General features: G+C 36.0%; 1 protein-coding gene across 12 annotated transcripts in view; it reads right to left on the minus strand.

Moving 5' to 3' along the window:
• Positions 1-15,124, minus strand: part of SLIT2 (slit guidance ligand 2) — a 260,141-nt gene that overhangs the window by 6,423 nt on the left and 238,594 nt on the right. For 11 of the 12 annotated variants that reach the window (XM_015625539.3, XM_015625541.3, XM_033513635.1 and 8 more), the window contains 6 exons: positions 14,733-14,826; positions 12,734-12,871; positions 12,400-12,640; positions 11,933-12,063; positions 6,732-6,886; positions 862-1,150 (listed from right to left, as the gene is read on the minus strand). In XM_015625539.3, the coding sequence (XP_015481025.1) occupies positions 862-1,150; positions 6,732-6,886; positions 11,933-12,063; positions 12,400-12,640; positions 12,734-12,871; positions 14,733-14,826 (1,048 nt within the window). Of the gene's footprint in view, positions 1-861; positions 1,151-6,731; positions 6,887-11,932; positions 12,064-12,399; positions 12,641-12,733; positions 12,872-14,732; positions 14,827-15,124 lie in introns of those variants that run through there. The other variant, XM_033513639.1, reaches the window with a different exon arrangement.

The raw sequence follows: 15,124 nt of genomic DNA on the forward strand, positions 1-15,124 counted from the left end.
AAGGAGAAACAGAATGACATCTTGTTGCCCAAGATCAGTAAATACAGTATAACTTTGAACTTCTGAAGTTTCTGATCTTCTTGTTCTGGGAGTCCATGAACCCAATCTAAATCTGTCTCTACAGTAAATATGAAAGATGAATATGCATAGATATCAATACTATAATGTAAACAATTATACCTATCTTTTTCTAGCTCCACACATTTATATACAAGAACCTCTCTATAGATACATATATATAAATATCTAAACAAAAATTTTTTGCTCAAATCAGTAAATAGAATTAAGGCAGACTGAAACAGAAGTTCATAAAGATTGAAATCTATTTTCCTTCTAAAACCTGAAGGGGTACTCTGAAAATATATTAGATATGTCCACTGTATAATTTTTCAAAATCATAGTAGAAATTATTATTATTATTATTACTACTACTATTTTTATTACCTCATTCTGTACAACTGAAAATAAGCAAATAGAGGTTTTTTCCATTTGCAACTTCTTCAAAATTATTTTTGTGCCAAGGGTCATACCCAGAGTTGCATGAGTGCATCTTATTACAAAAGAAGCCCATACACAAGTATGTAAGAGCACCTCCCAGGCTTTAGGCAGAACTTCAGGGACAATTGTGAATCTGCTCCTCTAAATTTGGGAGTTTCCCTCATTACACTATAGTGTAATGAGGGAAACTCCCTCTATACACTATAGTGTAATAATACACTATAACCTGGATGCTGTTTTCACTTTTACATGCCCAGGTTATGTTTCTTCTTGCAAGTGTGAATTTTATGACAAAAAACACACATAACAGGAGACTTATATGCACATTATTATTATACTGCTTTTTCTTGAGGAAGGACATACTTATTTCCAAGACATGGGTCGTTAGTTTGTTGATCACAGAGCGGTCCGGTCCATCCTCCTTCGCACTCACAGGAGAAGCCTGACTGGCTGGTGGCGTGGCATGTGCCATGCACACAAACTTTCTTATGACAAGGCTCACAACCTGGCAGAATTCCCACTTGCAGTGGCACATTTCTGAAGTCCTGGAGTTCACTGTTGATATACAGATTACGGATGCAACCATGGAAGCTAGTGCCGTTCTGCCCTGGTGACTGGCGTAAAGCTGCTACATTATTTTTCACGGGCATGCCTAGGAAATTAATAATAGAAAATAATCAGTGTAATAATCTCACAATTTTCTATACTATTTTCTCTATTTTTAAAACACTTTAAAAGGAATGCTTATTCTTAATTAAGTATTCTCAGCTATTCAGACTAGAACCATGAAGAATAATCTAGTTTTTTGAAAGTGTCCTGGTTTTCAAGCATGCATGTAAACCAGCTCCAAACCTGTAGGTGTTTAAGTCACACTTAAGAGATGAATATAAGACTTCATCAGAAAGGAAGCTCAGAGCTGTGAAAAGGTCAGTTTTGGAATTTAGTAGGACCAGCTCATTAAAATGGAGCTAACACACACATTTCAAATGTGAAATATTGCTATGGAAAATTTCTTGGAAAGGACAGTTTAACAGGTTGAGGTTAGAAAATCAAAATACTTTTGTTTAGCATGTCTCAAAAACATATCAATAAAATACAACTATAAGCCATTCACAGTTTGCCATTACAGTCTAAAACAGTCAGTAATAACAATAATTCAACATGAAACTACTTGTGTGTATACACTTTTAGATAATGCAGATGTCCCCAGTGTTGACCATTTTCAAAGTAATTCCTGTTACAGTCTATAGTTACATATGTAATTAGAGCAGTAGGTGTATGTGATGCACTTATACTAATAATTCGAGAATAACTCAGAAGGAATATTACTATCAAACTTTTTCTTGTAAACATGAAGTTTCTTCTACTCCTACCCCTTGCTTTTTTTTTTCTTTTAACTGATTGCCAACATATTAGCCTATAGTAGATAGTCCTTAAGATACTGCTTTCTAATAATGAATACACAGATGTCAAAATAAGTCCTGTGACTCACAAATAAAGGAAATCAAAGTGCACCGAGCATTAAAAAGGATATGTTTACCTGAAAGTTAATATTATTAGCTGCATAGGTTTATTCCTAGACAAAATCAACAATTTTCATTCTGGTACTTAGATAATGACAAGAAAGCAGGAATGTTATGCATAGTTGCTCCTTAACCATGTAAACTGATACTTCTAATAATTTTCTATATTACTCTGAACAGCTAAGAGTGATGTGGAAATACTGTGCAAATATAAGCAGACCTGCCTTTCATTTAGAGGTGATTTCATTCGTGCTAGGCTTCAGTGATTACAGAAATGAACAATATTGTATCCATACTGTTCAAGAGCCTAATCTTTGATCTAATCAGTTAAGTAAATGTATTGGGTTTGTGTGGCCAGGTTTTGGGTAGTGAGGGGGGCTACAGGGGTGGCTTCTCCGAGAAGCTGTCAGAAGTGTCCAAGAGAGCCAATGCCAGCTGGCTCCAGGATGGACCTGCCAAGTCTGCCTAGGCTGAGCCAGTCAGTGATGGTAGCAAGAGCTATGTGATAACATATCTATAAAGGGAAAAAAACAACAAGAGAGGAATTGTGCAGATGTGACCAGAGAGGAATGAGAATGTATAAGGAATGGCTTTGTAGACAATGAGGTCAGGGAAGCAGGAGGGGAAGGAGGTGCTCCAGGCACTGGAGCTGAGATTCCTATGGTGAGGCAGCTGTGCCCCTGCACCCCTTGGATGTTCACAGGGGAGCAGAGATCCACCTGCACCCATGGAGGGCCCATGCAGGAGCAGGTGGATGCTTGAGAACACTGTGACCCCATGGGAAACCTGTGCTGGAGCAGGCTCCTGGCAGGACCTGTGGAGAGAGAAAGGTGGAACCTGTGGGGAGAGGAGCAGGTTTTCCTTGGACTTGTGACCCTGTGGGAGACCCGTGCTGGAGCAGCCTGCTCCTGAAGAACTGCATCCCATGGGAAAAAAGGGACCCATGCAGGAGCAGTTTGTGGAGAACAGTCTCCTATGGGAAGAACTCCACACTGGAAGAGGGGAAAGACTCCTTTCTCTAAGGAGGCAGCAGTGACAGAAACAATGTGATGAACTGATCATAACCCATATTCCTCATCTACCTGCATTGCTTGCAGGAAGGAGAGAGAATCAGGGGAAAAGAAGTTAAGCCTGAGGAGGAGGGAAGGGTGGAGGGAAGGTGTCTTTAAGAAATGTTTTACCTCTCCTTATCCTACTGTGACTTGGACCGGTAATATATTAAATTAATTTCTTGAAGTTGAGTCAGTTTTTCCACATCAGTAATCAGTGAGGGATCTCTCCCTGTCTGCATTTCAACTTATGAGCATTCATTGTATTTTCTCTCCCCTGCCCAGCTGAGGACGGGGGTGATACAGTGTTAGAGTGGCTCTGGTGGGTTCCTGGCACCCAGTCAGAGTCAAACTGTAAAATAGGCTTTGAACTATTATATTAAAGGACTCAGACTGCAAACAACCACAAATTTCCATTTCCTTACACCTACTTGCCATATTCTCAAACCAGGGACAGGGCAGAGTCACCCAGGTCCCTTCATCCTGTTGTCTCCCTTGAAAGCCACACTCAGCTGATGTCATAGAAAATGCTTGAAGTACCTCAGCAGAATAGATGTACTGAACTTGCTCTTTGTAAAAATAAAAGGTGTATAAAACTAAGCACACCAATGCAATGCTAAACTCGATGTTATACTTGAAAGTGTCAGGAAACTTAGATGTGATTTCTGGGAACCATATAAGCATGTATGTATATTACATACATAGGTATTATATCACACATGATTCAGATTTTTTTTGTCTGTATTCTCTAATAAGGGAGACATTTGGAAACACAATGCAAACATATGCACAAGCTTTCAGCCTATAAACTTTTGTTTCTTCTAGCAAGATACCAAATATCAGAAGGCCAAGATGTGTGTTTGTAAAACCTGCTTCTATTCTTTAGCAATAATTCTTAGATAATTTTTATATAAAGATTCTTTACAGTAGGAAAAGAACTGACATATAAACAATACAGACAAATATTTCAGATCTATTTTTGGCAAGGTGAGAGAGTAATTTCCACCCCCTTTTAAGTTTTGGACACTGAACCTGACTACAGCTAAATTACTGTTCAAGGAGGCTCTCTTAAATAACAACCACATAGTAAAACTGTCGAAACAAGTATCTAATTCTAGAAGCTGCCACAATAGAGCAGGCACAAATGAGAAGCAGCTGAAACTCTACCTGTCTCAGAAATAGGGACATCCATGAAAAAAAATGCCACTCTCAACTAGTAAAATATGCTCTAATTTCTGAGAGAAGATGTGAAGTATCATTGATGTCTGTGACTCCTTTGAAGAATTTTTGAGAAGAAACAGATTGTCCCTTAAGAATTCTTACAAAAGCCATGCACTTTTAGTATGATTTACTGAAATTTGTTAGAGAAAGACTGAAAAGTAACAAGCACGTGTATTCTGACCACACAAAAAAACTAGGAAAAGGCAAAAAAACTCCAAAAGGTATAAATCTATTAGCTCACTTCTGGTAAAAATAATGTTAAATTACTCCTTTCAAATCAAGCTAAATATTGTGACCCAAGAATAACAATAAAAAAAAAATAAAAAAGAAGAAGGGGGAAGGCAGGGAGAGAGGGAATCAGAGAGAATAAGAGCACACACTGTACAAGTGCTTGCTGTCAAGTCTGAATTTCAGCCTGCCAACTGAGGTGATGCTTATCAGAAATGCCATTTTAGCAGGAAAGTGGTAAGAGTAAGTGTAAGCTACATGATGATTTAGGTGTCAAACTAAGACTTTGGCAAAGATAAAAATACTGCATAAAAACCTAGAGAGAATTTAAGTTCTTAACTGATGAAAATGTTTAATCAAATTCTCTAAAAAATCTAGATGTAGTTGGATAAGAAAAAAATATTTAATCTCAAAAAGATGGGTAATAGAAAGATAAAAGTGTAAAAACTACCCATCTTGAGAATTAAGAAAATCATAAATAGATAAATTATATAAAGAAGAGGAAAGAATAAGAGCTGAACATTAACCCACTGGGTTTTTTTCCTTTATTTTGTTACAATGTGCTTCTATGATTGGTTTTCATTATTTTTTGGATCAACATTTTCTGTGACAGCAGAAATAATTGTCTTTTTGGAGCCTGAATGCGAAGAATTATAATAGAATAAACATGGGACCTCTCCAAGGAACATGCACTAGAATGCAAAAGGCTGCTGCTCCTAGATATCAAACCACTAAGAGAAAATATTCGTTCAAAATTTGTTCTTGTGATACTTGAAGATGATGATGCAGGTTAGTATGATTCTCCTCATGGAGGCACAGATCTGCAGGATGAAGAAGCAAGGAACAGAACCATATGTCACAAATCAACATGGCAGTGGTAAGAACGTGCCCAGATGAAATGTTTACAGTTGGCAGTCTGGCCTCATTTCATCAAAAGGTGCTTATAACAGACAGAAGGATTATTCTGCACTGTTCAGCTTTCAAGTAGCACAACTGGCCTCAGCAATCATGAAACAAATCAATGTGGACAATACAAGTAAGCAAGCACACAGTGCCTTATCAGAGTCTAGGACCCCTTCCTCCAAATGTGGCATAGGATAGCACACAAACAGCAGTGATACACAGGAAAGAATGCAATGTGCAAATCCTTGTTTGAAGGCATCAGTGCATCATTCAAATGTACTACTGATGGCACAGTTCTTTGCAAGGAGGCAAGATGCTGAAGTCTAAAAAGTTATTCTCAAACATAAAAGAATTAGGCAAAACGAAAAAGAATATACTAATTTTTTTAACAGAAATAACAGATCAGAAGGAAACTCCTCACATGCCTCTTGTAAGAGTATAAGGTTAAACTAAGTAGAACATGAAAATCTCTAGCATTTGAAAAGTATTTTAAAACCATGCTCAATCTCTGACCACTAAGAACTTAGACTTGCTACTAAGTAAGGAGGCACTAAATGTTGGCTGAATTTTCTGACTTTTACCTAGACTGCACAGGCCCATCAGAAATCCAACAGGCACTTCTACTTAAAACAATGTTTGAACTCATAGTACTACAGAGTAAATGGCATCAAATGATCAAAATTTTTCAAATACTTTAGCTGCTCTAAAACTTTCTTGAGAAAGTTCTCAAGTTAAACAAACAAACAAACAATTTTTTTTTTTTCTCAAAACAAGCAAAACCCAAGCCCTGACACTTACAGTGAGGCAACTGTCTGGGCACATTCTTACCTAGTGTCCTAACTCCTACCAGCCCTAAGCAGTAAGATCTCCAGACATAAATTATAATTCATGGCTTTATACACTGCTGTCATTTCCTGCAGATAGCAGTACCGGGAAACAGGAATGTAAAATGAACAAAACAGAATGCTACCATTCTACACTTTCTGAAGAGGCATTACTAAATCTTTGTGTAGCCAAACAATGTTAAGCACATTTTTCAGGATAATACAAGGCTAGATAACAGCATAAAATGACAAATTTTTACAGTCATAAAAAATAAAACATAATTATAAAAAAGCAACTAGTGTAGTTTGAGGACATATTATTTATTAAAATTTAAGTGATTGACAATGATTGCCAATGTTTCATTTTAAGGTGTTATGTCAATGAATGCGTCTCTTTAAGAAACACAAGAATGTGTTTTTTAAAGCATGTTAGCAGAGTAAATTATCTATAATACCTCTAGTAAGAAGCAGTAAGATCCTCTTACCTCCTACATACAGCGGAGAATCAAAATTCAGAGTGGATTGCTTGGACAAATTGGTAATTATCTTGGGACTTCCTCCATCAATAGATAAAGATAGAATCTGATCCATAGCTAACAGCTCCACAATGTGGAAATTGCCATCATTAATTGTTTCCACACTGCAAAATAAACATTAATAATAAACAGTTGATGGTCAGGTTAGAACAGTTTTTTACCTTTTCCCCCTTTAATAGTCAACACAGTTTCAGAACATAACTTCTCTAGCAGTGCATTCTGAAAATTACATTTTAAGCAAAGACATGCACATATGCTTAAAAGCCAATACAATACAACATCCCTTCTTCTGCAGTGATGATGACATAGCTGGAATACCTTTTCTATCAAGACAGGCTGAGGGAGTTGGGGTTGCTCAGCCTGGAGAAGAGAATGCTCTGGGGAGACTTTACAGCACCTTTTCAATATAGAAAGGGGGCTTATAAGAAAGATGGAGAGAGACTTTTTGGCAGGGCCTGTACTAACAGGACACAACCTAACTGTTTTAAACTGAGAGAGGGTAGATATAGATCAGATAGAATCTATTAAGTTAAAGAAGTGACATAAAGTAAAAGATCTTTAGTGTGAGGGTGGGTTAATAGGAAACAGGACAGGTTGCCTGAGAATTTGTGGACCTGTTATTGGAAATGCTCAGGATCAGGTTGGATGGGGCATTGCACAGCTTAATCTAGTTGAAGCTGTCCCTGCCCATAACCAAGAAGGAACTAGGTGATTGTTTAAGGTCCCTTCAAACCTAAACAATTATGTGATTCTGAAGTTACTCAAGATTGTATTTGCACACAAGTCTATGTGTATCCTACATTTTGCAGAGTATTGGGTTTATACATCTTGCAAGTATGAAGGCCTGATTCTACTCCACTGGCTCAAATCTACCATTAAATATCTACAATTTCATGGAATATGGAACTGCATCTAACTTTAGTCCTGCCAGATAAAAAAATATCATTGGTTCAGACAGCTCCACTGACACTTGAAATAAAGTTATTTGTTACCTTTATGGTTATTTAAGTGGGTTCAGCTTCTGGCTAGCACAGTGAATGTGAATATTGTATTTAATTTTTATTTTCTCATCTACATATATTATTTCCTTCTGCTTACTAACAAGGTATGAACTCAGTAGTAGGAAAATGCCTGAATCTCCTCAAGGTGAAAATGCTTGTTTCAAGCGTGGTGCTTTCCCTGCATAAGGACAAGCCTACTTATGCTACTAGGCACAAGAAATGGCTTCAGGTGCTTATCAGCCCCAATATCTACGTAGCAAGTGCTTAAGTGCAGGAACTACACTGCACCTAACACAGTTAAGTACATCAGAGAAGGAAGAATATCATTACTCATTTCTGGGACTGAATATATCATTGTACTTGCATAACTTGTAGTCCATTTTCCACTTGAGAAACAGAGCTGAATATATGCATAGAAGGTGTGAGCTAGTCCAGAGACCAGCATTAAAAGCATTCTCATGAAAGCCTTTATTTGTTTCAGGGCACCATCAGATAAGTGAGCTTAATCCTTTGAAAAACATTATTTAAATGGACCAATTGTATGATAGCCCGAAATGGACAGTCACACAGTCAATTAGCTCTTCTCATTGAGAAAGCAGGATAGCTGAAAGGGATTAAGTTCCTAAATCTCAAGGCAAAAATCAAGCAATTACCTTAAAACATTCTTAGTGATGTTTTAATTAACCTAACTGCTTTTGTCATGGAACAGATCAGCAGCACACTTGGTCGTTCACAGCTGTGACACATTAAATAGCTTCTTAGCCATTTATTACCAGCTCTGTGAACAGCCTCTGCTCACAGTGGATCAAAGATCTGCATGGTAGCGTGCATGCTTTACATAAACCCAGCTCTGTTTGAGAGTGCAAACACATGACAGAGCAGACACTGGCACAATAAACACTTTATGGGAACTGCCAGGAGGGGGACTGCCATGGGGGGAAAGGAAATGGTCAGGATTTATCATTCCTAAAGTGAAAGATTTATTCAAGGTATCAAGAGGTTTGTTTGCTCTGATCAAGCAATATGAAGGATGCTATGATTAAATTACTTAACACATTTCAATGAATCCAGGCAAAAAAATGTGCTAAAAAATCAAAGTGCATATGATTTCTTGACTTCAGGAAGCAAGAAACCCTAATGTAATGTTCTTGTTTTAAGGAAAGTTATTTTACAACTTCTAAACCTTTCACTCAATATTATTTAAAATAATAAAAGCAACAGAGAAAATACATTTTTAAAGCAAGGGGTCATTCCAGGGATATACAAACCATAATGTGTAAAGGGAATGTGTCTCTGATAAGTGTGATTATTAAAAGCCTCTGGTTTAAACTGTTTCACTGGTAAAAATTTACTGCAGAAAGAGAAGCCCTTTTAGGTAAGGGTGGTTTAAATTGACGGGGAAATAAACTCAAGGCATATCTGCAATATTTCCTGCCAATGCACTTACATTACTTTTAGCCCTTTTCCCATTGGAGATATGAGAGCGGAATGCATAGATCGTAATGAAAAGCTGTAAGAAGAACTGATTTAAGGCTTCTGGTACTCAGTACAAGAATAATGATCTGAGAAGAAATAGTCCCACATTTCCAATAAATACATGATGAAAACTAATTTACAGAATGAAAAGATGTTTTTTTCTTTTGTACAAAATATAATTAACATTTAAAAATGGATGCCCAGAGAGAACAAAACGTGAGAAAATTTTTCCAAATAACCATCTCCAGTGAATGAATATTATTTATTGGTCTTGGCAGTGCCATCACTTCATTTCTCAGATTGACTGATGAGTGCATTTGGGATGATGGCTCTTCCTACAGTCAGTTCCTATGAACTAGGAGGATAGGGAGAAAAAAAAGGGAGGGACTGAAGGAAGGACTGGAAACATTCCAGGAGACAGCTTTAATAGGTAACAAAAGTACAGAAAGACAACATGGATAAAAATAAGGTAAAGACCTTAAAAAGGGCGAGAGATATCACAAAGATTCTGGGAGGGTAAAATGATAAGAACTGGAAATCATGAAGGGATTTGAGTAAAATGTGTAAAAGATTCTGTGCTACAACAAACTCCTTTATAGAACCTGAATTAGAAATTAAACAGTACACAATCTGTAGAGGTATCACTAGATGCACGTATATACCCATACAGAAATGTGGAAATGTATATATGGCTTCCAAAATAGAGTGATGAAATCACAGCCTCATTTAGGTTGGAAAAGACCTCTACTATCATCAAGTCCAACAACTAAACCAGCACTGCCAAGTCCACCACCAAACAATGTCCATAAGCATCACATCTATACTTCTTTTACATAGCTCCATGAACAGTGACTACACCACTTCCCTGGGCAGTCTGTTCCAATGCTTGACAACCATGCACATGATGAAATTCTTCCTAATATCCAATCTGAGCCTCTCCTGGTGCAACTTGAGGCCTTTTCCTCTTTTCCTATTGCTTGTTACTTGTGAGAAGAGTCTGACCCTCATCTGGCTACAGTCTTCTTTCAGACTGTTGTAGAAAGAGATAAGGTATGCCCTCAGCCTTTCCTCAACAGCAGAAGACTTGACTACAGTTGGACTATTACATGATAGCTCTCAAATATCTCAGAAACTCACCATCATGTTCATTAGAAATGAAATGGAGGTTCATAACAATAACACTAACAGAAACAAAACCAGTGACACTAGAAGTGTGTATCTGCTTCACTCAACAACAGTGTCAGTGTGTAACATGTCACTCCATTTCCCATCCCTTCACTACACTTGCATTCCTCACTTGTCACATAATTCAACAGAGAGGATCAACCATGTAGAAGAGATGCTGCTTATTATTTTATAACAGTAACCTAATTGTGACTGTTTGTTACATGGTCACTTTGTTATTAATTCCTTCCATGTTAATATTTAGGTTTTTTTGCCTGGGTGAGTACTGTTTTACAATCTTTCTCTAGATAACTAATGGACAAATGTGAATTACCAGTATTTATTATATTTCAGTAATGCCAGAGAAAGGATTAAATTTATGACTAGCAAGTATATGTTTTGAAAGGGAAGAAGTATTCTAGATAGATTAAAGAAATGGGAGCCAAAATAACTTGGAACTACATATGACCCTCATTCCTATTGTTTCTTATTCTCAGACAGATGTATCTATTGAAATAAAAATCAACAAAAATAGTTAAACTCCTGAAAAAAGGAACACTAGCCCAGATAGAAAAGAAAAATAATATTATTTTGAATAGGAGTATAATAATTTATAAAAATAATTTGTTTTCACTGAAATGTCCCTAATAAAATGAAGAACTGTTACAAACACTAGTGCCACTGTTAAAAACTATAGAAAACAAATATACCTATATATAATTTTATAGCAAAAGGTGTAAATAGAGCAAAAAGAAGATTCAAGGAAAACTGATTTAATACTTCCCCTTTATTTCTGAAAGTAATTTTAGCACCAAGAGGGCAGTCAAGACCAGGAAATGATGCCTGTTGTCTCTCTGCTCATTCTTGCAATGACTATTTGCTAATTATTGTGAAGTTATACAATACCTCCCTAAAAATTCAGGAGGTAATTTTTCAGAGAACTAGAGAAATATGATTTAAAAAACCCCTCAAAAATTATGCTACAGAAGCAGATGTGGATCCTTCCTCTTAATGACTTTGGAAGCAAAAGCCATTTCTTTTTCAAAGGTACTGCCTTTCTTCAGAATCAAGTTTTTAGCTTTCTCTTCACTTGCCAGGGAAAAATCCCACATTATACGACTGCCTTACAGAGAAGAGGAGCTTCTATTTAATTTCTGCTTATACAGTGTAGTTTTTCATTTTACTCAGCACACTAGGAAATTATTTGGCAGTCACAACAAAGAAAAAACTACACTGCTACATGTGAGCTTTACACAAATGTATAAATATTCTGCTGAAAGCTAACTCTTATTCTGTTTTAATTCATCAAATAATATATTATTTGTCTGACATATCTGCTTTAGAGTTACTTGCCAACCAAATCACATCTTTTGGCAAGAAGTTTTAAGTGTCTGACAACACATTAATTTGCATATATTTCTTTTAACCATGTATTAAAGAATGTGACTTTGATATAAGTAATGAATATAGGTTTTGTATCAGTTACAGATGTGTTTCATCCAGGTTCACCTGTAAATAGCAGAGGCTGGATATGATCCTGTGTCATAGCTGACCCTCACTCTACCCCGGTACAGTTCCACTGCTATATGATCTTTATCGCCTTTGTACAACAGGATCCCACTGTCTTCATCTGTGGCAATCTAGTTAAAAGACAGAAATATTTAGAAACAACTAAAATTAGGTATTTAATCAAAATAAGGTATTAAGTGAATCTCTGAATTTACTGCCATAGTGTGTTACTTCATTATAAAATTCTTTTTTGAAGAACAACCTGCCAAAACTCTTTCTCTTCCTATCAGTAAGCCCATCTTCTTTAGTATGAATAGAGAGTTATTGCATTAGCTCTTCTAGATTTTTAGCTCAAACTGTGAAAAGCTCTTTAAGTGAGCCAGACAACTTTGGGTCATTTTCCACATCGTGAAACGTCATTTACTCTCTTTTCCAGAAAACAGAATCCACAACAGAGGCAAACTTACCTGTAGAGTGATATTGGTTTGGGGGCGTATCTTAGCTGAAGGGATTTGCAGATAGGATTCTTTGTTGACGAAGTTTATACTAATCAGCTTTTCACATTTCTCACCCTGGTAGCCTGATAAACACTGACAGATTGGTTCACTTTCTTTTATGATACACTGGGCCCCATTTTGACATTCATAATTATCACAAGGGCTGGTGCGAGGTAGAACCATTGGTGGTGAAAACTCACAAAACAAGCCACTAAAATGAAAACAGAAAACAATCAGCATTTCCAAGAAAAAACAATTTTGACAGAAGACATACATGTTTGTACTGCCTTCAGATCCTTCTCACCTGTACCCTTCCGGGCAAATGCAAGTATATCCATTAACTGCATCAGTGCACTGTGCTCCATTTTTACATTTGTTGTCCTGGCAGTCATCAAAGTCAATATCACAATGCTCACCTACATACCCAGGTGTGCAATCACATCTGTAAAACAGAAAAGCAAATCAGATAGCACAGTGCCTTTTGATGACCCAGTGGGATTCTGGCAAAGGAACTATTGTATTGTCTAAAAATCAAGGGAAAAAAGGCATTACTAATACTTTGTGTGCAAAGGCTATAAGGCTTAACCATATGTAGCTTAGGGAATCTATGTATGTAATGGATACAGGTTTGCTAGCTAAAATGTTTACAGACCTGCCAATATATTGAAGAATTGTGTGCAAATCTAGAGAGTCCTCATGAATAATTTAGACAGTTTTTAGAATTTATGAGCAACACAGAATGTTACAGGATGTTATTCATGGTTGCAAACACTAAACCTAATCAATATGCTTGGCTGGTGAAACCAAGACAAATAATCCAAAGCTTGTACTGATGGTTATTTTCTCTGTCAGCTGAAAGCTATGAATGGACCAATGGTCCATTTACTCAGTTTAAAGGTTATGCATAATTTTTGCTCTTAAAGTTCCACCAGTCTGATTTACAACAAATAGCTCCATGGTTGGTGAACTAACAGAAGTCTCAAAACCCATTGCCTGCCCTCACTGAACACCCACTGATCTAGAAACAGTGCATCCTCAAGAGAGTATGTAATGATTTTTATTTGTTGGTTTGTTTGGGCTTTTTTCCCATGTGCAACTCTCATTGCTAATGCTAGTGGCATTTCTTCAGGGAATTCTTATATACAGAAATGAGTGAATGCCCAGAACTCTGCCAGAATTAATGGAAAATATTGCAAATGCATGCATCCATATGATATTTTTTTAAACTTAGATGACTTTAATTGATTTCATTATATCTTGTGGTTCCCTCCTCAGTGTTATTTCTTTTGCTATCTAGAATTTGCTCTAAGCTGGAAAGAGTGATTTTAAATAGCCGTGTAAGTTTAAATTTATTATTTTAATTAAATGTCTCATTTTTTATTCAACAACAGGTATGAACAAGACAAGGAAAAAAGAATATAAAGCATTTATTAAAAGTCTGACTGAGATGCACCTTGAAGTATACTGCATGTGCTATTTTCTGATTTTAAGTAACAGGAAAGATTAATGAATTGGACAGTAAAGTATAAGACACAAAACTAGGTTTATTGAAGTGACCTGAAAAAACAACATAATGGACTACAAGAGAAACCCCAAAATTTTTCTATTTTCCAGCTGGAAACTATCAACTTAATTTCACATTCAAATGAATGTTTAGTATTTTTTTCTGTATTTTAAATAAAATGTCATTTCATAAGTAGTGGGAATGACAATAAATAATCTGATTTTAGCACAAAACCTTGCTGTGCATAAAACAGGTACTTGTGAGAACAATTTAAATCTGCAGGTTTCCTGTATTTATTAACCTAAAGCCTATTAAAGCAACTTTAAATTGTGCATACTAATTAATCATGAAAAGGATATGGTGTAATTAAAGATCAGCTTTCCTGGGGTGGGACTTCTTTACATTATACTTTCCAGTGTGCCTTCCTAATAATCTCTTTCACAATTACTTCTCTAAAAGCAATATAATTATTCCACTTCAATTAAATGCAATTATTTTCCTACTGCTCAAACTCCTATGAGGGTTTTGTATAGACCATCATAAAGACTAGCCCATGTTTCTATTTAAAATCTGGTTGGAATTAGCCCTTTCAAAGATTGGCAAAATTCAGTAAAGCATACTAAGATAATAATGCAGCTTTACATGAAAATAATTGCCTTTTCTGCCATAAGGTTTAATAATAATCAAAATCATTACTTCTAGAATAGAACTGGCTTCCATATAAACAGAAGGAAAGATAGGCAGGATGGAAAAATACAAACTTTGATTCAGTTGGACTCTAGCAACATTTCAAACTTACTTGTATCCTTTGGGTGTTAAGATACACTTTGAATCATGCTGGCAAGGATTCAGGTTTTGGGCACAGAAATCTAATTTCTCCTCACAGAGTTCACCTGAAATATAATGTATGTTGTCAATTCAGTGAAAATATCACAGTGACTTGAAAATAGCAATGAACAGAATTTTGAAAGCAATAGCTACAAATTCCTTTGCTAACACTAAAATATGCATATTTCTTTACATAGTAATGAATACCATTATAATAAATAATAATAAATAAATGGTAACACAGAAATAATAAAAATAAAGAATAATATACCTGGTAACTTCTTTATAAACAATATCAAATTCAACATCAATCATCTATAGATGGATATAAATGTTAATTTTGTAATTCTTTTTCATTCACAA

This window comes from Parus major, chromosome 4 (genome assembly GCF_001522545.3).
Source record: "Parus major isolate Abel chromosome 4, Parus_major1.1, whole genome shotgun sequence".
Lineage (NCBI taxonomy): Eukaryota > Metazoa > Chordata > Aves > Passeriformes > Paridae > Parus > Parus major.